The 23,602-nt window shown below is 48.8% G+C and overlaps 1 protein-coding gene across 3 annotated transcripts in view; it reads left to right on the plus strand.

Moving 5' to 3' along the window:
• Window positions 1–23,602, plus strand: part of LOC149345312 (tRNA (uracil-5-)-methyltransferase homolog B-like) — an 82,782-nt gene that overhangs the window by 52,240 nt on the left and 6,940 nt on the right. For 2 of the 3 annotated variants that reach the window (XM_089546574.1, XM_089546572.1), the window contains 3 exons: window positions 230–347; window positions 6,476–6,572; window positions 13,494–13,595. In XM_089546574.1, the coding sequence (XP_089402700.1) occupies window positions 230–347; window positions 6,476–6,572; window positions 13,494–13,595 (317 nt within the window). The remainder of the gene's footprint in view (window positions 1–229; window positions 348–6,475; window positions 6,573–13,493; window positions 13,596–23,602) is intronic. The other variant, XM_089546573.1, reaches the window with a different exon arrangement.

Below are 23,602 nucleotides of genomic sequence, written 5' to 3' on the forward strand. Positions count from 1 at the left end.
GCTTCCCCATTCCTGAGCCAAAAAGGGCCGTCTCCCCTGCGCGCGCGCAGCAAACACGCCATTCGTGTCGCTGCGACGCCGGCGCCCTCCTTTGTTAGTTTCAGTAACTAACACGGCTAAGGAGGATGTATTGCGGGGAAGCGAGCCACAGGGGATGAGTAAAGTGCGTCCCCACAACTTATGCATGCAAAGCAGAGCTGTGCAGGTAACCAGAGTCGGTGCCTTGCAGCCCCCACAGCCGGTGCAGCCACGCCCAGGCGCCCTTCGAGCTGCTGTATGGCCAGCCTTATCTGGAGGAGACACTGGGAGGCCTACGCTTTCGCATCTCACCCGAGTCCTTCTTCCAGGTGGGTTTACAGTGCACACACAGCCACATTGGTCTGGGACACGTTATCGACGACTGATCACTGAGCATGTGGCTCATTAGAAGAAAAGGGCACTCAATACTGACTAGGTTGGGCCGAGTGTGGGCGTGCTACTTGTACAGTGTGTTCCGCAATTAAATGTGTGCCATAGAATGCACCTCACACCTAACCCAATGAATTGTTCGAGCTCAAATTTTGCACATAAATGGCATTTGGTCGGCAGAATTATTTTATGCTACATTCGTTAGGAGTACTTACCTGAATCGGTCAAAAAAAGTTGGATATTTGCATCCTCTGCAGCAAGGACTTCACAAAACAAGCCGTTATCTCAGTGATTGCACCGATGGCGCCATCTTGTTTGTTGGCCGCGAATATTTGGCAAAAGAGGGTTGTGTTTTGCGGAGGTTTGAAGATGCTTCTTCATGAAAAACTTGAAATTTACTGGAGGTTTGGCCAAGCTAAGTTTTTTTTGTGATCACTGATATAGCAGTTCCTCTTCAAACCACCCGCAAAACACCCCCCTTCCCCTCCTTTCTGGAATCTCCTGGACCAGCGAACAAGATGCGCCATCGGTGCAGTCGCTGAGATAACAGCCTGTTTTGTTTCCACGTCGCCGTAGATGATGCGAATATCCGACTTTTTACGATCAGTTCAGGCAAGCACCCCAAAGCTTAAAACAATTATGTCGACCAAATGCTACTTCTGTGCGAAACTTGATCTCAAACAATTCGCCACTTTAGCTGAAAAAAAGCATTCTGCTGTGCGCGTTCAATTTGGAACAGTCTGTAGTACGTCCCAAATTGTGATGGAATAGGACAAATCTGCGTTTCTAGTTCTTCAGAGTAGAGTTGCATATTGCTTCTGCTGTGCTCTTCGTCTTTTTTTTGCATGATTTGAGTGACTACTAGGGCGAGAAATTATTTAATTTTTTGTAATGTGGTAATTATCTTTTAAATGCTTGGATATAGTCACCTATGGGAACGTATATTGCATGTGAGCCTCTGAAAAGAATTCCCACACAGTAGTATGCAGGCATGCCAGTCAACCCCGCAGCGGCCTGTGTAGGACAAACAGCTGTGTTGCGTGGGCAGCCGCATTGGAGCTTGCAGAGATTTTTCCAGCATGGCATCCACATCTACGCCAGGTCTGTCCTCACGAAGCCGACGGGGGCCATGCAATCTGGATGCATGACTAGAGGGAGCAGCGCGAGAAGACAAGGACGAACATAGAAGCTGAGAGCACAGGTGCCAAACTACCAACGGTTTATGGAGAGCAATGAGCAGGTTTTTAAATTCCTGTCTGGTGTCTCGTGGGTCCTGGCTGGCATTTAAAAACCTGCTTGTTGCTCTTAGTAAATTGTTGATAGTTCGGCACCTGTCATGTCAGTTACCCTGCTCGTCCTCGTCTTTTCGTGCTGCTCCCTCTAGTTGTGTACTATGCTAACAAACCCAAGCCACTAGTCTAGTGGATGTGCGATCTTGGTTAGCCTAGAAAGACAGAGAGCTGGGCTTTATAACAGCGCAGAAAACGACTAACGAAAAACCAGACAACACGAGCGCTGTTTCTGGTTCTTTCCACGCTGCTATACTTATTTATCCCTTCTAATGCCAGGTATGGGGGTCCAACAGCTGCAAGCCCACTTTGGTCTTGTCGGTACGGTTCCCAAGAGGCTGTTCCAGCTTTGATAGCTCACGTGGGACCCACGGAGACCCAACATAATGCGCTAGCAGGAAGTTACTATCGTTTAACCATACTAAAAGTTTTGCTAAGACGTCGCTTGCTTTCCTTTAGAAATCCAGTTGGTGATGGGCTCGTACAAAGATATCTGTACCATGTCCACAGTCCCCGTTAAGTAGGCGGGCAATCTCGAAATGTACTTCTTCTAGCACTTATAAATTAGAAGAGACGAGGGGACAGAGATGCAAGGTACTCTCGTGCGTCATTCTCCTAGCTTCTCGAAAGGCATTTTCTAGAAAAAATGCATTTCGAGATCTCCCACCAACTAGCCCAGATGCATGTGTCAGGCGAGCAGATCAGTGATACACCATACTTTGCGGAAAACGTATTGCTCATGCCTGAGCAGGTAATTTTTCATCTGTGTTAGCGGTGTGCCTCGAATTCCATACTTAGTAATGCTACCACATCCAGCTTTTATCTCTGCTTTCCGACGAAATGAATAATTCCAATGCTTCACATGTATCAGCAGCGCGAACACAACACAGGAAGAAGAAGATAGTACAGAGCGCTGAACTTCCAACTTTTATTTGAGCAAAAACTGAACCCGCACTTATGTACACACACACCGGGCAAAAGCCCACCAGGGGGAATAATCAAGGCGTGCGATCGAACTGGGACCGCACTATACAATGAGTGCCATGAAATGAAGCACGAATGACATGCGCAAAAGGAAATGGGAAAAAACAAGGTTGAGTGTGCGTGAATGACAGAAAGATGCAAAAAAAAATAGAAAAACAGGGATGAAGGCGCGAATTTTGTTAAAAGCATGAGGAGGCGAGAAGACAGTGGAAAGGTTAGCGATACAAAGGATGAGCGCCAACAATTAACACGGCTAGAAAGAAAATGCAACGTGTGAAGTGTGCCTCTAAAAACCAGGTAAAATCAGATACAACCAGAGAGAAAGGTGATTTCTTTTCCAGATAGTGAAATAGATGGAGTGCTTACGCAACCTTCCTTAAGCCCTGAGATGTAGGCGGCTTCAACAATTTCGCGCGTTTGTTGGGTTTTATGCTTTTTCAAGACAGTTCCTTTCTTAAAATGAGGAATAAATTTCTTTTTGCTGTCACGTACCCGGCAATGGGCGGGCAGGTTCCTCAATGGCGCTTCAGTTAAATCGTTCTTATGTTCAATTAGCCTTTCATTTAAACATCTTTCTGTTTGGCCTATGTAAGCCTTACCGCCAGTTAAAGGAACGGAATATACAACGCCCCCCACACAAGGCATAATATGGTCTCGGTGCCTGGTTGTGCAGCTACTGTTCTTTTTTTTCTTTTTGTTAACTTTGTTGCACAGGCTTGACAGGCGCAGAGGGGCTGAAAAGACTACGTCTACACCTGCTCCTCTACCAATTTTCTTCAGATTATGAGATATCTGGTGCAGGCACAGCAGAACGGCGACTCTAGCCACCGCGATGGCTCAGTGGCTATGGTGCTCGGCTGCTGGCCCGAAAGACGCGGGTTCGATCCCGGCCGCGGCGGCTGAATTTCTTTGGAGGAGAAATTCGAGGCCCGTGTACTGTACGATGTCAGTGCACGTTAAAGAACCCCAGGTGGTCGAAATTTCCGGAGCCCTCCACTACGGCATCTCTCATAGCCTTAAGTCGCTTTGGGACGTTAAACCCCATAAAACCAAAACCAAACCAAGAACGGCGACTCTTTCGTTTCGCTGTCGTGTATCATCCGGGGCTTCGCTTTTATGCTTCATACCTATCAGGACATTTTTTGCTACAGACGAAAGGAGGGGTTGCGGGTACCCTGATTGCGTCAGCCTCACCACTTGGTTCGAAAAACTGTCTTGCAACTTGTGCTCACAAGATTTTGTGAGTGGATACTTAAAAGTTGATTTCACTATGTTCCTCGTTACAAGTTTTGAGTGGGCTGAATCGTAGGGTAGGATGGGCTTATTGGCTCTTGGTTCAAATAACCAGCACACGTGGTTCTCCCCGAAAAACACCTTTAACTCTAGAAACCGTATAGCATTCTGCTCTGGGAATTCATGGGTAACTTCGAGAGGTGCCATAGTATTAGAAAAAACCTGGAGTACTTGAGTTGCTTCTGTTTTAAATGCTTCAGTGTCACAATCTAAGAGAACCAAAAAGTCAACGTACCGGAAAATTTTGAGAACGCTTTGAGCTTTGAGAAATTTTGAGCTCGACCCTCAAGGTTCTGTCATGCATAGCCAGGAAAAGGTCGGTCAAAATGGGGGTAATGCATGAGCCTCATTTTAAGAAAGCAACCGCCTTGAAAAAGCATAAAACCCAACTAACGCGCGAAATTGTTGAAGCCGCCTACATCTCAGGGCTTAAGGAAAGTTGCGTAAGCACTCCATCTATTTCACTATCTGGAAAAGAAATCACCTTTCTCTCTGGTTGTATCTGATTTTACCTGGTTTTTAGAGGCACACTTCACACGTTGCATTTTCTTTCTAGCCGTGTTAATTGTTGGCGCTCATCCTTTGTATCGCTAACCTTTCCACTGTCTTCTCACCTCCTCATGCTTTTAACAAAATTTGCGCCTTCATCCCTCTTCTTCTTTTTTTTTTCCATCTTTTTGTCATTCGCGCACACTCAACCTTGTTTTTTCCCATTTCCTTTTTTTTTTGCGCATGTCATTCGTGGTTCATTTCATGGAAGTCATTGTATAGTGCGATTCTAGTTATCTTTTTGATGTCCTGGACATTATGTTGGTCCCAGTTCAATCGCGTGCCTTGATTACTCCCCTGGTGGGCTTTTACCCGGTGTGTGTGTACATAAGTGAGGGTTCAGTTTTTGTTCAAATAAAAGTTGGAAGTTCAGTGCTCTGTACTATCTTCTTCTTCCTGTGTTGTGTTCGCGCTGCTGATACATGTGGATCGCAACCAACTAGCCTGGCATATGGTGTTATTCAATGCTTCACGAGGCCTGCAACTGCTTCGCCCTCGTCCTGATGGTGAGACCGTACGGGTTCACTGCAGCGGAATGGAGCACTCGCGAATTCAGTGGCACACAGCAGCAGGCAAGGTGCTCAACAGACTCTGTAGTGTGCGATAAAGTTCCGATATTAGACAACAGCCGTCCTCCTTTCTTGGCCTTCTCTCATTTCATCTCATTGTGTGCATTGGTAGGAAGCTCGGTACTGCAACCACCAGGCGCGCATGAGCGATTGGGTGCGTCCGATGTAGTTGTCGCTTATGCTATTTTTCGCATGACCGGAGAACCCAGTTTGACTCTGCAATGTCTTGGTGGGCTCACTACAAAGTGCCACATAATGCTCAAAAAAGTTTAGGCCACTCCTGCTTGGAAGCATACCTTGAGAAGTTAACGTTTGATATTGAGGTTAAAGGCTTAAGTACAGCCATAAAATTTAAATACCATACTGCCTTACTGCCCTCAATTTATGCTGGTGTAATAGAGACCTTTGCGACGTACTTCTTTAACGAGAAACTATGTTTTCCTCATGCCCACAGTTGTGTATCTTTGTTCTCCAAGCGCGTGTATATTCAAGCATGTTGCGAAACTTGACAATCTTAAAACAAATTGGTCGTGCTCCTGCTGTAAGATTATGAGCATTACAGTGAGCTACACATAAAATGAGATTAACAAAATTAAGGAAAAGTGGTATGCTGAAATATCATCTGAATCACTCAAAAATGGACCTAAATCAAGTAAGACGGCAATTGGGGCTGGTTGGTTAAACATACGGCAGGTTTAAAGCACTACCACCGGGAAACTACATGATGGTTGGCGGGACACAGACAAAAAACACTAGACAAACTTGCATGTCAGGACCTAAGGCGAGACGATTGCATAAAGTCACCATCATACATTCAATAAATCTTTCGAGAGTTTTCTTTTAGCATAAATGCTTTTTCTGTGTTTCTTTCTTGTTCTTGCTTTTGAGGGTAGAATATTTGACTTGGACTTTTTTTTACTACTCTTGAAGGGTTTAAGATTCCGTTTCTCGGTGTCATTCCCTCCTGTGCTGCAGGTGCACAGTGAGTTAAATGAGGGTATAATTTTTCAAGGCACAGTGCTGTAACGAAGTCCCAAGGTTCGGTTAAAATTTTAGCATCAGCAGTCAGCGCGAGCAAGACACGATAGTACCAAAAGCACGTCCATTAAGCATCCTGAAGATGCAGTTATATTTCGCCGCAGGCTGCATGTGAGAGTCAGTTTTTAGCATGCAGCTTTGCTAGAGTTGTCAACTTGAAACACCAAGGTGTTCTCGTAGCACACGTGACCAAGCATACTGCACAGTACTGCGAGCCGTATTCCAGACGATGTTGGCTTTTGCAGTGGTAACTGCTGCCTGCGTGGATCAGGTTGTGGTTGCACACTGGATCCTTGTAGACGTGTGGCGCCACAGTTTTCCGAGGCCAGTGGTCACCTTATGCAGGTGAACAGTGCAGTGGCTGTGTACCTGTACGATGCCGTTCGGCAGCTGCTCAACCCTGGGCCTCATGCGTCCCTGCTGGATGTGTGCTGCGGAACAGGTGGGGAGTCCCTAGGATTTGAGCATGCACGTTTTGAGTTATGGCAGCGTTGCACTGGATGACGCAGGTTGCCGTACTGCTGGGAAGTTGCAGCCGCTTTCTTGTCCGCTTCGCCCTTTCGACCGCGTTGGCATTGATTCTTATGGGCCCCTCCCGTATACTGTTGCTGGCAAACGATGGGTCATTGTTGCCGTCGATCACCTCACAAGGTATGCTAAAACCGCCGCGCTGTCTGCTGCCACGGCACAGGATGTCGCATCCTTTCTTCTGCGTCGATTCATCCTTCGACACGGTGCCACTTGTGAACTCCTCAGCGACAGTGGTTGTGTCTTCCTCTCTGATGTCATCAAAGCTCTGCTCCACGAATGCAATGTCATCCACCGGACATGCACCGCTTACCACCCTCAGACAAACGGCCTCACTGAACGCTTTAACCACTCTCTGTGGGACAGGCTGGCTGTGTACGTCGGTTCGAACCACACAGACTGGGACCTGATCCTCCTGTATATTACGTTCGTGTTCAATACTGCTACACAGTTTACAACAGGGTTTTCTCCTTTCTTCTTTCTTTATGGATGGCATCCCTCCGTTCCCATTGATACTGCCACCCCGACACATCTGAGTGGACCACCGTTTCCCAAACCGCCAGGCACACCGAACATTGCCGCCAGATTGCTCGGTCACTCACGGCAGCTACCCAGTCCCTCCAAAAAACCCGCCACGATTTCCTGCCAGGCTTTCTTGTCTGGCTGTGGATACCTCTCCGTACTCCGGGCCTCTCCTGGAAACTGCTCGTTAAATATAAAGGGCCCTATCGCATCTTGAAGCAAACATCTCCTGTCAACTATACTGTTGAGCCACTCACGTTGTCACCCGATCTCAGACGCCGTGGCCGTGACAGTGTCCATATCCAGGGCCTCAAGACACACTACGACCCCGCTGTCTTGTGCGCCCCTTAAGTCACCAGGATGGCTCCTCTTCTGTCCGGGGGCCATTGTAAGGAAGACGAGGGGCATACGCGCGAGCTGCATGGCCATCGCCTGATGCACGCTCCTGGCTTGACTAGCTGACCTCGGACTGCTGTTGGCCCTGCTCCCATTTCAAAACTTCTCAAAATAAGCCCCACTTTACAGCAGGAATAACTGTACCCACTTACCAGGATGCACTGGACTACCTGAGACTCTCCAAGCGTCATTGTAGTTCAGAACACACACTCGGGTAGCCAGACCAGAAGCTGTCCGCAAAAAAAACGAAAATAAATAATTTCAAAAATATCTGCCACATCGAATGCACTGGAATTTCGGGGAATTGCAATTTGGTATATGAAGAATGAAATGCAGTAAGCAGTTTAACTCTTTCCTGTCCGCGGGGAAAATGGTGGTTTTCAGGTCATGTCATTAATATTTTTTTTTCTTAAACAAAACTCTCTTGGTACAGGAGTGTATGGTACCGAATTGTAGAGGAGGAAATTCTCTTCACATTGTTATTAGTCACAGTCAACATGTTTATTGAGTAAGAGATGAAAAAAAAATTATCAGAAAGAAAATTGTAGTTACAAAGAAAAAACACACAAAAACATCAAAGTTTCGTCACAAAAATAAAACAGAAAAAAATTTCAAAATATACATTTTTTACAACAGGGATCAATGCAACATTGCAGCAAATTTTAGTTTGCTGCGAACAGTATTAGCTGGGCTAGGAAAGGAAACAGTAGTCCTAGTGACTATCGTGCCGCCGCGCGAAACAGTTCCTTGTTGCCGTCAAGCAGAGGTTGGCCGCAAATGTCTCACAGAAAACATTTGTTTTTTGTTCCACCTTTTTTTCTTCGTAGCACAATTTGCAGTTCCGGTACTTTGCATTTACTGCGGCTTGTGCTGCAGCCCCTGAGGTGAATCACGAGGCGGAAACAGAGGGCGAACATTGGGGTCCTCCGGATGTGGCTCATCAAATCCGAGGAGTTGCTCGATCAATTCAAGTCTGAACGCGAACTGATCAAATATTGATGTCCTCGACAATTCTGGCGCTTCGGGATGCTCCTGGCGATGCGCGTCAAAAAGTATGAAGCTGTTGACGACCGCGCCGCCGAGCGCCGTGCGACACTCCGGCGCGCAACACCGAGGTCGACCCCTGGCTGTCTTCGAGCCAAAAACACGACTCTCTGCGCTGCCGGCGGCAAGTAATCCCGCCCGAAAGACGTTGACACCCTGCAGATAAGAGTTATGACCTTCAGAACACTCTGATATTTTCCGATAAGCGCGCAGCAAAAGCGGAACATTTCGGGGGAGAAAGCGAAACTTACCGAGGCATGGCTGTTGACGTTCCGGGTCGCTCTGACGTAGTTTCGCTGTCGGTGCTGAAGTCTCAAGAGCCGAAGTCGTCTTCTGAATCCTCACTGCTGCTGTTCTCGTCCAAAAACGAACTCTCAGGAGCATCAATTTCTATGGAAACGCGCGGTTTCGGCTGTGGGGTTTAAAAGGGGGAGATAAACACGTTCTCCCCGTTTAAGCGCGGCTGACACAGTTCAAAACCGCGCGGACCCCACCCCGTGGTCGCGTACGCTACTGAGCGCACGCCGACCACGGCGGGCCGTGCTCTGCGGGAACAAAGGAACGACACACTGGCTGACACAAACAAGGCATTTATTGCTATAACAACAATAACGCCAGCTAGCAACAAAATACACTGAGGAATCGAGGAAGTCCGACTCACCAGCACGGCTACGAGCGAACGTCCGCCCACGGTAGGGCAAAGGGATAAACTCCGAGGTCGAGCGGGACGGGCTCGGCGGGAGTAAGTTCCGACCAAGAGGCGCCCGTCGACGAAAAGCGAAGCTGCGAGCGAAACGTCCGTTCGCTTCCCGGTGCCGAGGGAGAAGAGGCCCCGTAGCTGCCGTAGCTCCCCGCGAGCGCACAGCAAAACGCCATCCGTGGCGCTGGTGTCGCTGCGACGCGAGCGCCCTCCCCTGTCAGTGGAAAGTCACCGAACCGAGAGGAGTGCTTTGCGGAGGAGCTAACCACAGGGAACTAGCGCGTTGAGGGAAAGCGAACGCAGGGGACGAAAGCGTCCCCACATCCCCCAACCTTAAATAGACCCCCGCGCCTGCAAGTTACATGCTATGGAGGAGTCTCCTGGTCTTCATGCACTTGAGGCAGGTCTTGCAGCGGAGGTCACGCCGACAGCGTGCACGCAGTCTTCCGCGGTATTCCGAAGGCGGCGTGAAGGTCTCCGCTGGGACGGCTCGCATGGCCCGCGGACTACGTGTCCGCAGGCCCGCGAAGAGGGCCGGTTGACCACTGCAGGCCAAGATTCCGCAGTAGTCGCCAGGGTAACAGCAGCCGGAGGTGGCTGCTGTCTGGTCTCGCCACGGCTGCCCCGGATGGATGCGGTGAACAGGATACAGGCCGCTCCGTCGCAGCAGGCGGCAGCGAGACGATGTGCACAGGACAGCAAGCCGGAGTGGCTCCACTGGATCTGCAAAATTTCCGAAACACACTCCGCACGCCTTTAACGTAGGTCACGGGAGGGGAAACGGCGTACACAAGGGCCACGTGGCTCAATGCTCAACTCGCTAGCAAAACGTGTCGGGCGGCTGTGCAAGGCAAAGTTCGAGTGAACAAAGCCCTTTCTTGAGTTGAACGAGAATGCTCGGTTCATGCGAGGTTAAAAAAAAACGGGTGGCCAGCAAAGTGCGCCCCCTCTCAACACCACGGTCCGGTGGTCATGTCACTTTTGACAATGTGCAGGCAGCTATGAATAGCCTTAGGCCTCACCACCATAGTGACGGTCGATGACCCCCAACAAAAGAAAGACCCGAAACGGGTTTCGTGCGCGCAGCCGCGAGGAGACATCAGCTTTGTGGGGTGGTCCTCCCCGCTCACTGCACAAAGCAGCTTCTGAGCGATCGGCGCCCACCGTATCGGACGGTGTCGGAACGCCCGGTGCCGAGCTGCAATACCAGCGAGCTCGTAGAGGCACCCGTGGCCCCAGGCCACCCGGCTCCCGGAGCCGCGACTCCCAGAGTCGAAAAAGAGACAGCGAGAAAATATATACAGAAAACTCGGACCACCCACGCGGCTTCCGTACTCACTCGCTTCGGGCTCGGCAACTCTGCGGGCGCTAGGCCTCGCGCTCCCTCGATGCGGACCAAGTGGTTCTTGAAGAAACTCCAAGAAGAAAACTTCACAAAAAACATGCTGAGCATGTCGAAAAGTTCAAACATGCTGCAGCGCAATACACCTCGCACTCAAGAAAGCATGCCGCAGGTCCTAGCGATCAGAATTCACACTAGGCCTACCACTTGTCAAGTCCGGACAAAGAGCGTTCCTCGAACCGAACCGACAGTCGTCCAATGTTCCAAGAGCAGGCCCCACGTTGGGCTGCCAGATGTGGGGTTAAAATCGGGGAGATAAACCCGTTCTCCCCGTTTAAGCGCGGCTGACACAGTTCAAAACCGCGCGGACCCCACCCCGTGGTCGCGTACGCTACTGAGCGCACGCCGACCACGGCGGGCCGTGCTCTGCGGGAACAAAGGAACGACACACTGGCTGACACAAACAAGGCATTTATTGCTATAACAACAATAATGCCAGCTAGCAACAAAATACACTGAGGAATCGAGGAAGTCCGACTCACCAGCACGGCTACGAGCGAACGTCCGCCCACGGTAGGGCAAAGGGATAAACTCCGAGGTCGAGCGGGACGGGCTCGGCGGGAGTAAGTTCCGACCAAGAGGCGCCCGTCGACGAAGAGCGAAGCTGCGAGCGAAACGTCCGTTCGCTTCCCGGTGCCGAGGGAGAAGAGGCCCCGTAGCTGCCGTAGCTCCCCGCGAGCGCGCAGCAAAACGCCATCCGTGGCGCTGGTGTCGCTGCGACGCGAGCGCCCTCCCCTGTCAGTGGAAAGTCACCGAACCGAGAGGAGTGCTTTGCGGAGGAGCTAACCACAGGGAACTAGCGCGTTGAGGGAAAGCGAACGCAGGGGACGAAAGCGTCCCCACACGACGCAGCAGCAGCGCGCGACGTTGACGCCATGGTGGAAACAAGGAGCGCCGGTCAGCTGACTCCGGAGGGGCTTCAAAAATCACCGCTTGGCGGAAAAAGTCCAACCAAAAGCGAAACTGAAAGAAGAGTTCCTTTATTTCACACTTGAAGGCGCTAGTTGTCCAGGAACGCTTCAAAAAGCGGGAAAATACGAACTTGAAACCATCGATAGCGGGCTATCGATGGGAATAGGCGCGGACAGGAAAGAGTTAAAGGGATACTGAAGCAAAATCTTAAAATTGAACAAAAACGCTGAAATTAGATTCTCAGAATGTGACTACACCGAAATCTAGTCATCACTCCGCATATTTTTCAACAGATGGTTTTATTTTCGATGTTTCATGAGCGCGAGGTGAAGAGCGTGACATCATGGCGCCCTCCCGCGGCGACAAATATGGCGGTGCCCTTCGATGCATGAAACCCCGCTTTGGACTGATTTCGTCGTTGTTACTGCCTTCTTCAGCGCGTTCACTGGCCATAAATGGGCCACCGGTCTTTCGCTTCGTCTCCTGTCACTTATAAGAAAACGTACGAGTAATAAATTTGCTTTATTTTTTTATTTAGAGTGACGATTCTGCCCCCTTTAGGCTAAGAGGGGCACCGGTTTGTTGACAACAATGGTTCCCCTCTTAACCACCAGATGGCGCTACTAGTCTGGACATCGTCGAGCTTCTGTTTTAAAAGTGAGAATGTTAGAAATGGCGTAAGGTCCGGAAAAAATAGCTGCATTTAGCGTACGTAAGCAAGCATACGGTTATGGTATGTGGACAGCATCGATTAACATCGTGACATATCTGTGTATGCCGTGAGCAGACGACAGACAGGCGACGAGCAGCCGATGCGATGGCAATCGTGCTTCTGCGGGAACGGTGGGCGTGCGGGTGTAATGACGTCTAGTCGCAGCTTTCACAGGCGGCCGCCAGGTGCAATGATACGCAATAAATCACGAAAAAAAAACGTGTTATCCGCCTTTTTCGCTAAAATGCTTGTCGCATTTATCAATTTTAGCAGTCAAGCTTTTGTTTACATGTAAAAGAGCAGGTCCAAAAGTTTGGTTCAGTATCCCTTTAAGTACACTGTAGCGCAGCAAAAGACGAGGACACAAGAGACGAGAGACGAACACCACGAGCGCTAACTTCCAACACATTTTATTCTCCTGAAGCGTCACATTTATACACCAGAAAACAGGAATCACATGTGCCAACAGTATCAATTCCATAGAAAAACGAGCTCTTTATCTGAGAGGAGAATGGAAGGTGTGCTTACACACGAGCATCCTGACCTATTTATCTTTTCAGCTTCAATGATTTCGCGCGTTACTCTTTCTCTGCTTTTTCCTATTACGACACTTTTTTTCAAAGAAAGGCTTACAGGTTCTTGACTTGCATGCAAGAATGAAAAAAGTGTCGTAATAGGAAAAAGCAGAGAAAGAGTAACGCGCGAAATCATTGAAGCTGAAAAGATAAATAGGTCAGGATGCTCGTGTGTAAGCACACCTTCCATTCTCCTCTCAGATAAAGAGCTCGTTTTTCTATGGAATTGATACTGTTGGCACATGTGATTCCTGTTTTCTGGTGTATAAATGTGACGCTTCAGGAGAATAAAATGTGTTGGAAGTTAGCGCTCGCGGTGTTCGTCTCTCGTCTCTTGTGTCCTCGTCTTTTGCTGCGCTACAGTGTATTGGAACTATGTACCAACAAGCCCAAAAAGCCACGCTACTGAACTATATCCCTTTAATGTTCGAAAATTGGGTGCCATGGTGTCTTTAAACACACAGTTAGCTTTTTTGAGAGGAACTTTGCTGCTCTAAATGCACATTATGTACTGAAGAATCACGTGTGCATATAGCATTTCGGTAGTGTGCAAAAATTTCTCTCTTTTGCAGGCACCATTGGACTGACGCTGGCACACCATCTACACTCAGTGTTTGGAATAGACGTATCTGCCCAGGCCATTGAGGACGCCACATACAATGCCCAGCTCAATGGTAAGCAGTGCTTTTCTGAATGTCCACAACTGTGGTGGACGACGGGTAGTGCATTGAAGTGCCCAGCGACAGTACTTGCTGCTTTGCTGTTTCACGCGGCCACGAGTACTGCTCAGTGCTGGTGTACTGCTCGCAGGTCAAGCGTTCTAAACTGTCCATGGCCACGCGCTTTGAATGCATTCCCAATAGCTTCTTGTGTTGTTCATTGATGATCAGCCCCTGTTCAGCAAGACACAACTGTGATAGCTAGATTTTGTCGTCCACTGCAGGACAAAGCGTTTCTTCCCTGTATCTCTGTCCACCTTTACTCCGATCTCTTTCCCCGACTTTCGGCCTCTTTCTCTTTTACTCCTGTCACGCTTTGAAAGATCATCGGTTATTTATTCGCCGCACTATATGTGTCTATTCTTGCTCTGGCTTTGCATCATAATTAAGTGGGTGAATTGAGATAACAGCAGAATCATCGTGCTGTTGTTACCTGGTCTACATCTTCGAACTGTCTTGATATTTTGTTATGTCATTGCCTGATGAGTGCATATAACGGAGGACCTATGATTAGTTATCCGAAAAAAAAAAAGAATGTCTTTGCGCATACTTCATCTCACAAGTCGTTTGCAGCACTGTGCAAAGTAGAGCTCTCTCGTCCAATCACAGCCAAGGAAGACAATAGTCCCTCAAATACCCAAGAAGTTTTCTGCCGATTTTGAAAACAATTATCATGTAATGGGGTTTTTTGGCACAATATGATGGATGGATGGATAGATGGATGGAAAACTTAATTGTGCAACCGAGTTTGGACCGTGCAAGGCCTCAGGGCCACCGCACAGCCCTCACATTACGCGCATGTGTCCAGGCCATGAAGGGCCATGGCACGGGCACCCCGGTGCACACAGCGAAGTTGCGTGTCCGGGTCCTGCGACGCCAGGAGGGCCTCCCATTCCTCCCATGTACCGATGGCGGGCTGTCCCTGCGGGGGAGGATCGGCAGGGCAGCCGAAGAGGATGCAGTCCAGGGTGGCGTGCGATTCTCTGCAGAGAGTGCACTCTGGGGAAATGGGGTGAAAGTAGAATAGAAGCTGAGGGGTGGGAAGAGCCAAGGATGTTCTACCTGACTTTTTTTAAAGCTTTTACTAGTCGTCATTTTTAAAATGTCTTTCCTTTGGCATCACTAGGTAGTATAACTAGCGTTTAGGCCCTCTACACCGCCGATCACATTTCACATTTTTATAAAATTCTCCAGAAAACTTTCCTACACCTTGTGCTTGGTGCATGATAGCCTTAGCTACATATGTGCCATTAAACTCAATACAACACGGACAGTTTTATTGGTTAACGACCACGAAGACGCTTAGATGTATCCTCAGGCAGTTGGGATACTCTGCCACAGAGGCAAAGGAATTTGAGGTGGGAATTCCTGCAGAAGTGAGGCAGAAAATAAAAGATTGCCCCCTATGCCACGGAATATGCACCCCTCTTTACATGAACGCAGGAAAGACAGGGCAGCAGGACGTCGTGTCTACTGATGCAACGGAGTATGCTGGGCGAGCAGCAAATGGGGCGGTGATCACAAAGGAAGCTGCACACTCAGAAGAGGTACGCCCGCGATGGCAGAGGAAGCGGCCATCACCCTCACGCTTACACAAAACCATAAAGGGGGTCGTCATCCGCTCTAAGGAAGCGATGCACAATTTTGATTTGGGCAGAGTATCACCAGCGGCAGCACACATACGGTCGAGCGATAAAATTGACAATCCGATCCTCTTGATTTAGGTGCCTGTGCACCAAACCCTTCAGGGCAATGAGGGAGCTCGCCTGAGGGCTGACTTTTCGGCCGATCTTCGTGACTCCCTCTGAGGATGGATGCATTTCAGAAAACGGGCGGCTATACCTCTTCGAATTGTCACACAGTTCTACAGACCTAGCAGATGGGAGAATCCAGAACCACGCAGAAAGCTCAGCATGGAGGCACCTTTCTGAACCCAGCTGTAGGTTCCTGCCGGACATAAATGACGGCAAATGCAGAGCCTCTGGAGATTAGGCGACCCTAGCTCATATGATGTGCGCATGCGCCCACTTGAGTGGAGAGTAAGGAGTCGTGGCAGGTTTTGCTATGCAGCCAAGACCTGGGAGAGCAGAAGACCATCATCAGACAAGCCTTCGAAGCCGCCATGTCCTAAGGGATCTCGGCTGTCCGACAAGGATGGGAGGGCACGCCCGCCTTTGTGACACTCGATCTGAACTCAATAAAGTTTTTCTATGCTATGCTGGGTAGCATGGCCCAAAACTGAGCGCATCGCAAGAGAAAGCAAGCATTTTATAGTTTTCACAACTTTGCGCGGCCTAGAGGGTTGAATTCTGAGTTCCTATTTTTTCTCACAAAGGATATTTAAAATGGGTGGGCCCATTTTGAACCATAACGCATGTACACGACATGAGTGTAGTGTTGTCAGGCGCCCAAGATCACAGTGAAACGCACGCCACTGTGCTTCCTGTTATTAATGCTTGTAGTTGTATATTGTCACAGAAGCAGGTAGGCAGTTTATATTTGCCACAGCGTCCCAGCACCAGCGGAAACGGCCCGGCCGTCTAACCGACTCGCGAGCGAGCTCTCGGGCGAAAAAGAGCGCGTGCCAGCCTCCTGAGCGCGACTACTAGGCGGCGCCAGTAATGGGTTGCGGCATTGCCCCTCGTAGCTTGACCTAGCGGGCGTGGAAGGGCTTCATCCGGACAACGTGTATGACTTCCGACTGTGTTTGCCGTCGGGACGTACGAACAATTCCTTGCAGAATCACTTCGTAGGTGACGTCGCTGAGTTTGCGCAGCACTTCGTATGGGCCGAAGTAGCGGCGCAGAAGCTTCTCGGAGCGACCCCACTGGCGAACAGGAACCCACACCCATACTTGATTGCCAGGGTTGTAAATTGCCTCCCTGTGACGAAGGTTATAGTGTTGAGCGTCTTTAACCTGCTGCGTCCGGAGTCTCATTCGAGCTAGCTGACGGGCGGCCTCAGCGTGCTGGACGAATTGGTCAGCGCCGGCAACTGATGGGAGGGCGACATCGGGCAGTAACATTGCATCCAGCATGGTAACGGCTTCGCGACCGTACTCCAAACGAAACGGGGTGGAGCGGGTCGTTTCCTGGACTGCGGTATTATACGCAAATGTTGCATACGGTAGTACCTGGTCCCAGTTCTTATGGTCTATCGTCGACGTATGTACATTGAAAGCATATCGGCGATGGTCTTATTGAGTCGCTCAGTAAGGCCATTCGTCTGAAGATGGTAAGCTGTTGTTCTGCGATGACAAGCATAACTTCCTGGGTTAGAGCTGAAGTAAATGCAGTGCCTCTGTCAGAAAACGACCGCAGGGGCACCATGACGGAGGACTAGGTTAAAGATGAAAAAGTTCGCAATATCAGTAGAAGTGCCGCTGGGAAGAGCTTTGGTTTCACAATAACGGGTGAGGTAATCAGTGGCGACTATAATGTAGCGGTTGCCCAATGATGACGTGGGGCAATGCCGCAACCCATTACTGGCGCCGCCTAGTAGTCGCGCTCAGGAGGCTGGCACGCGCTCTGTAGTCGTCATGGTTTGCGGTAAGGAAAGAAGGGGTCCACACTCGGGGGCTTAGCCTCTCAAGCGGCGGCTGGCCTTGTGCACAGGTGTGTCCACGGTGTGTAGCGGGGCTTCGGAGGCACCCAAAAGCTCTTCGGACATGGGATGTACCCAGCACCTCCACCAAAATGTCACAGAAGCAGGTAGGCAGGTTTATATTTGCCACAACGTCCCAGCACCAGCAGAAACGGCCCGGCCGGCTAACCAACTCGCGAGCGAGCTTTTGGGCGAAAAAGAGCGCGTGCCAGCCTCCTGAGCGCAACTACTAGGCGGCGCCAGTAATGGGTTGCGGCAATATTGTTTGTTTGTGGTTCCAGTTGTTTGTTCCAGCGCGGCTAGTGTGACCAAGACGGAAGCCCATGGCCGTTGCTGCCATTGGTTGTGCGGTCATAGTTTCCATAGTTCATATATTTATCATGCGAGAGTGCTTAAATGCGGTGTTCTGCGGCTGTAGTGCCAGTCACCCTGTGCGTTCATGACGTGAAGTTTTGGTCACGAACCAGCGAAGCGGAAGCTTGAGGAGTTCGTGCACGCAGGAGATGGTACTCAAAGCAGTAGGAGGTTGTTGGGCATAAAGAGGGGAAAAATGAAGGAAGGGAATGTTGACTGTTTGACATCTGGCTGAGGTGAAAATATTCCGAGTGATCAAGCTGGTTTAGGAACAAGTTCCCAGTTGATACCAGCTGGAATAAACTTCCTTAAAGGGATACTGAACCAAACTTTTGGAGCTGCTGTAAACAAGAGCTTGACTGCTAAAATTGATAAATCCGACAAGCATGTCAGCGAAAAAGGCGGATAACATATTTTTTTCGAGATTTATTGCCGTATCGTTGCACCTGGCAGCCGCCTGTGGAAGCTGCGACTAGACGTCATTACACCTGCGCGCCCACCGTTCCCGCAGAAGCACGATTGCCATCGCTACTCGCGGGTTTTCCAGTGTTTAGTTTTGCATTGGCCGCTGGTCGTCTGTGTATCATCTGCTCACGGCGTACACAGATATGTCAAGATGTTAATCGATGCTGTCTACATGCCATAACCAACCGTATGCACGCTTATGTACGCTAAATGCAGCTATTTTTTCCGGACCTTACGCCATTTTACCAACAGGCCCACCATTCTTCCCTGCTCCTTACGCCATTTCTAACATTCTCACTTTTAAAACAGAGGTACGACGATCGTGGTGGAGCAGCGCAAAGGACGGGACACAAGAAACAAGGAAAGACGTACACAGGCGTACACAGGCGTACAGCGCCTGTGTACGTCTTTCCTTGTTTCTTGTGTCCCGTCCTTTGCGCTGCTCCACCACGATGCAACAGCACCAACTAGCCCAGCAACTTGCTCTTCTAAACTTCGTACGACGATATTCAGACTAGTGGCGCCATCTGGTGGTTAGGAGTGGAACCATTGTTGTCAACAAACCAACGCCCCTCTTAAGCCTAAAGGGGGCAGAATCGTCACTCTAAATAAAAAATAAAGCAAATTTATTACTCGTACGTTTTCTTATGGGTGACAGACCGGTGGCCCATTTATGGCCATTGAATGCGCTGAAGAAGGCAGTAACAACGACGAATCCAGTCCGAAGTGAGGCTTCATGCATCGAAGGGCGCCGCCATATTCGTCGCCGCGGGAGGGTGCCTCTTCGCTACGCTCTTCGACTGCGCCGGCTGTGAGGGCTTGGCGCGCGCTCATGAAACATCGAAAATAAAACCATTGGCTGAAAAATATGCCCAGTGACGACTAGATTTCGGTGTAATCACATTCCGAGAATCTATTTGTAGTGTGTTTGTTCAATTTTAAGATTTTGCTTCGGTATCTCTTTAAGCCAGCTCGACTACTCGGAGTATTTTCACTTGGCAGGAAAGGTGTGATATATTTTTGCAACGAGCTGTGCCGATCAAGTAGTAAAACAGTGATACTCTTTCGAGCAGTTTGCATGAAACCGTTGCGAATATTCCTTAAGTCTACTTTTGTTTTCGTTATTCTCCAGCGCGCGTGCAAAGTTTCTCAATGATTCACGCATTCAGGGCACTACTAGACAGCTTTATGTAGAAACAGGTTCCACAGCAAAAGTGCCTTCCCCGTGTGCCTAGTTTTGAGACCGGCACTTATAGTTTAAAATAATGATGGTCTTTGAAGCAGCGTGCAAGAATCTGTAGGCTGTTCATAGACTTTTAGTGCGAAAGCACTCATACGCTCACCAGCACCGACCAAGGATCTTGTGATGGTGTGTACCTACGTAACCGATCTTGTGCCGTTGCTTAGCAACCACAGAGTTATTCAGGTGGTAACTGGGGTGACCTGGGGTAAATTCGGAGGAGCGTTGAGCCAGCTGCGCGACAGGTTGCTCGGGAATAGCAACATGGGTTGCACAATCCCTACGGGTGGCTGTGCTAGAAAGAGCTGCCGGCCAGTGCGGTGGTGCATCTCTTAACCGCTGTGCCACTGTGCTGGTAGGGGTTTGAGGACTAGCTCGTCGCCATCTATGGATGTTTAATAAACAGATTCACAACAGCGCTACGGAACGAGGACAGAAGGAACACGAAAAACACAGGACGGGCGCTGACTACCAACTCTTTATTGCGTGAAAAAAACCAGCACAGATTTATACTATTTCCTGGACCACGTGATACACTGTCAACTACGGGACACAGCGAAGGAACGCCTCACACGTTTGGCGAGTCATAACACAGCTCGACAGACTCATGGAAAGTGCATGCACTATCAAACTATAGCATTACCAAACTAATGATAAAAGGACTAGCAGATACAAAGATGTGCATGACTCAGCTACAGCCTACGACAACTACAGCTCAGATAGGCAAGAAAAAGAGTACTTCAAGGCAAAGCGGAATCTTTGGGCTATATAAAAAAACATTTAAGAGAGCGAGAAGGCGTAAAAGCATGAGAAAAGCATGAAACAATGGCGATGAAAAAAAGGGGGCATGAAAAATAAAAGTTGCTAGGCAATAGGCACAGTCAGCAGGCTAAAAGCGAAAACAAGAAACCAACACCAACAAATAACACGGTAAAAGTAACAGTCGTTAAAAAGAGAAACTAAAAGAAAAAGAAAAGAAGTTGTCGAGGACCTACGCCAAGGATTGCAAGATGCTGCTACGGCCTTTTCAATTGACGTAGAAGACCTTTTTTATTCCATTCCCCATGAAGGACTTTTCACAGCTGTTATCCAAAGGATAGACGAGATCGGAGCCGTCAGCTTTCAGAATGCAACCGGAATAGGTCAAGACAGGTTCATCACCCTACTTAAGTTTTACCTGCAATCAACAGTAGTGTCGTACAAAGAGCAGTTCCTGATACAAAAATCGGGAATCTGTATTGGTTCGTCCATTGCCCTGGTGCTCTCGGATATTTTAAGGCGGAAGCCTTTAATGTCTCATCGTTGTAAGCAGCAGTTGTCGACAGAAAATGTCACGCTTTTCAATTGGTGGAAACGGTCGTGACGTCACAGTGCGCGAATTTCAAACGGGGCCAATTGCACTTTGGCTAGTAACCATACAACCAATTGAAGGGATCGTATAGTGATGCTCCAAGTAAGTGGGACTGAGCTTAGTTAATTGCTTAATTACCCAATTAGCCTAATTAGCTTTACTAGTCAGGCCATATAAATAAATAAAAGCGATTAAGAAATTGGTCGAGCTCAGGAATCGAACCCCGGTCTTCGGCGTGAGAGACGAGCACGCTATCCACTCCGCCATGCCAGCTCGATGGTTTGGAATGAACAAAGGCGGGTCTAGTGAATACGGTGTCTTCACTCACTCTCATCCTCCTCCATTCCCTTCCAGCGAGGTTTAGGTGTCCACCGACAAATGAGAGACAGATACATTTCCTTTCCTCAAAAACCAATTTACCGACGAGCGAGGCGTAGAACCGAATGGGCGATGGCGTTCTATGGACTCCTTGGCAGCGTCTTGTTCCACTCTTAGGGGCGAAGCTTAACATCTTAACCACACATCAGTGACCACACTTTAGGTCAAAAAAGTGCCCCCCTGAATTTTGACGGGTGTCCACCGAGATATGTGAGACAGTTACTGCGTAATTTCCTTTCCTCAAAAACAATTTTCATTTTCTTCATTACGGCTCCTCTTTATCTATCTTCTTTCACTCCCACCTCCCTTCCTCTACGGTGCGGTTCAGGTGTCCACCGAGATGACAGAGAATTACTGCGCCATTTCCTTTCCTCAAAAAGCGTTGCGTTCAAAGGGCAAGGCATCGCGCCGAACGGGTGGTGGCGTTCCGTGGACTCCCTGGCAGCGCTACAACGCGCTGTCGCGTTCCACTCCTAAAGGCGAAGCTTAAGCGTAAATAATTAGCAGTTAATTAGCATTCAGGCATTAATCAGTAATTAACAATTAATTCGTGATTTGCCATCACTTAGTAATTAGTACTCGAATATATGTGACGCCACCAGTGCCACAGAAACAGCGAAGGTGGTGCGGAAAACGCTTCCGCCTCTACCCACTTTAGACAGTCAAAGTGCCCCCTGAATTTTTCTTGTCCACCATGGACAGGGCAGTTCAAGAACGTTTACATGACAAGCACATCGTCAAGATCTATCGTTGCATGGACGATTTCCTCATCATGTTAGACAGTGCAGCGGCTATTGACATGCCACAAGCCGTCAAGGACATCGTCGGAGTGTTCAAGGACTATTCTGGTGGAATGAACTTCACGTGGGAAATGCCAAAAGAGAACAGGATCCAGTTTTTAGATCTGTTGCTGGTTTTTAGTGGTGAGCGAGTGTGTTGGTCGTACAACGTTAGATCGAAGAAAGGTTTACTCCCCTTCGACAGTGCGCATTCCAAACTTGTCAAGCGGGCAGTCGCAACTAGCGCACTTCATGCGTCACTAACAAAAAGTTGTGAGCACATGGCTGATTACAGCTTTGATAACCAGGTTGAACGCCTTCTTTTAGCTGGCTACTCACCTTTCCTCATAGCAGTCCTGTGCGAAGCCTTACTACAGAAAATGAAGCTAGGAGAAGGAAGGAGAGAGCCCAGGGAAAGGAAACAAGTTGCCGTAATTCCTTATATCCATAAGCTATCGCACAATGTTAAAAAGGTTGCAGCCAGGTACAATGTGAACGTTGCGTTTTCTGCCCCATGTAAGTTGGCAAGAGTGTGTCCGATGGTGAACCGGAAGAAGCGGGCGACCTGCTCAGTAAAACATTCCCGTCAGTACACCGAATGTCGATCCGCAGGTGTCTACCAGATTCCCCTCACTTGTGGTAAAGTATACATCGGCCAGACCGGACGCTGCTTCAATGACAGAGCAAGCGAACACTTCCTCAACGTAAAAAACAAGTCTGGGAGCCACATGGTACTGCACTGTAACCAACCCCGTCACGATTGTCGGCCTATGTTTTCAGACACCAAGTTTCTGGCGACCGCAAGGAGTAGAATAGAAAGGGAGGTTATTGAAGGTTTTTTGATTGAAAAGGCTGGGGACGAGTGCATCGGCAGCTCTTCTGTCTGTTTACAGGAGAAAGAAAGGTCCTTTCTGGAACAGATGCGATTCTTGCGTTTTAACTGCTAGACATCCTGACAAACGGTTTTCCCCACACCTCACCTTGTTGTGTTTTATTTTGCGTTGTTTTGTTTGTTGACCTTATGCGGAACTTTGCTCCTCTGACTTTTAGTGGTTTTACCGTCTTCATTGCTTGGCCGGTGGTGGTTCATGTTTTTTCTTTTTTCTTTTAGTTTATCTTTTTAACGACTGTTACTTTTACCGTGTTATTTGTTGGTGTCGGTTTCTTGTTTTCGCTTTTAGCCTGCTGACTGTGCCTATTGCCTAGCAACTTTTATTTTTCATGCCCCTTTTTTTCATCGCCATTGTTTCATGCTTTTCTCATGCTTTTACGTAGCCCAAAGATTCCGCTTTGCCTTGAAGTACTCTTTTTCTTGCCTATCTAAGCTGTAGTTGTCGTAGGCTGTAGCTGAGTCATGCACATCTTTGTATCTGTTAGTCCTTTTATCATTAGTTTGGTAATGCTATAGTTTGATAGTGCATGCACTTTCCATGAGTCTGTCGAGCTGTGTTATGACTCGCCAAACGTGTGAGGCGTTCCTTCGCTGTGTCCCTTAGCTGACAGTGTATCACGTGGTCCAGGAAATAGTATAAATCTGTGCTGGTTTTTTTCACGCAATAAAGAGTTGGTAGTCAGCGCCCGTCCTGTGTTTTTCGTGTTCCTTCTGTCCTCGTTCCGTAGCGCTGTTGTGATTCTGTTTATTAAGCATGAACCAACTAGCCCACACCAGAATCCTCTTAGATTCTATGGATGTTGAATAGAGAATGACCAATTCTGCATACATGTGCATTCACCCTCTACTGGTATCCCGTCGTGCTCTTAAGGCAGAGCTTAATTGCCCCCTCCAGTGGAA

Source organism: Amblyomma mixtum, chromosome 5 (assembly GCF_055824585.1).
Source record: "Amblyomma mixtum isolate Tamu chromosome 5, ASM5582458v1, whole genome shotgun sequence".
Classification (NCBI taxonomy): domain Eukaryota; kingdom Metazoa; phylum Arthropoda; class Arachnida; order Ixodida; family Ixodidae; genus Amblyomma; species Amblyomma mixtum.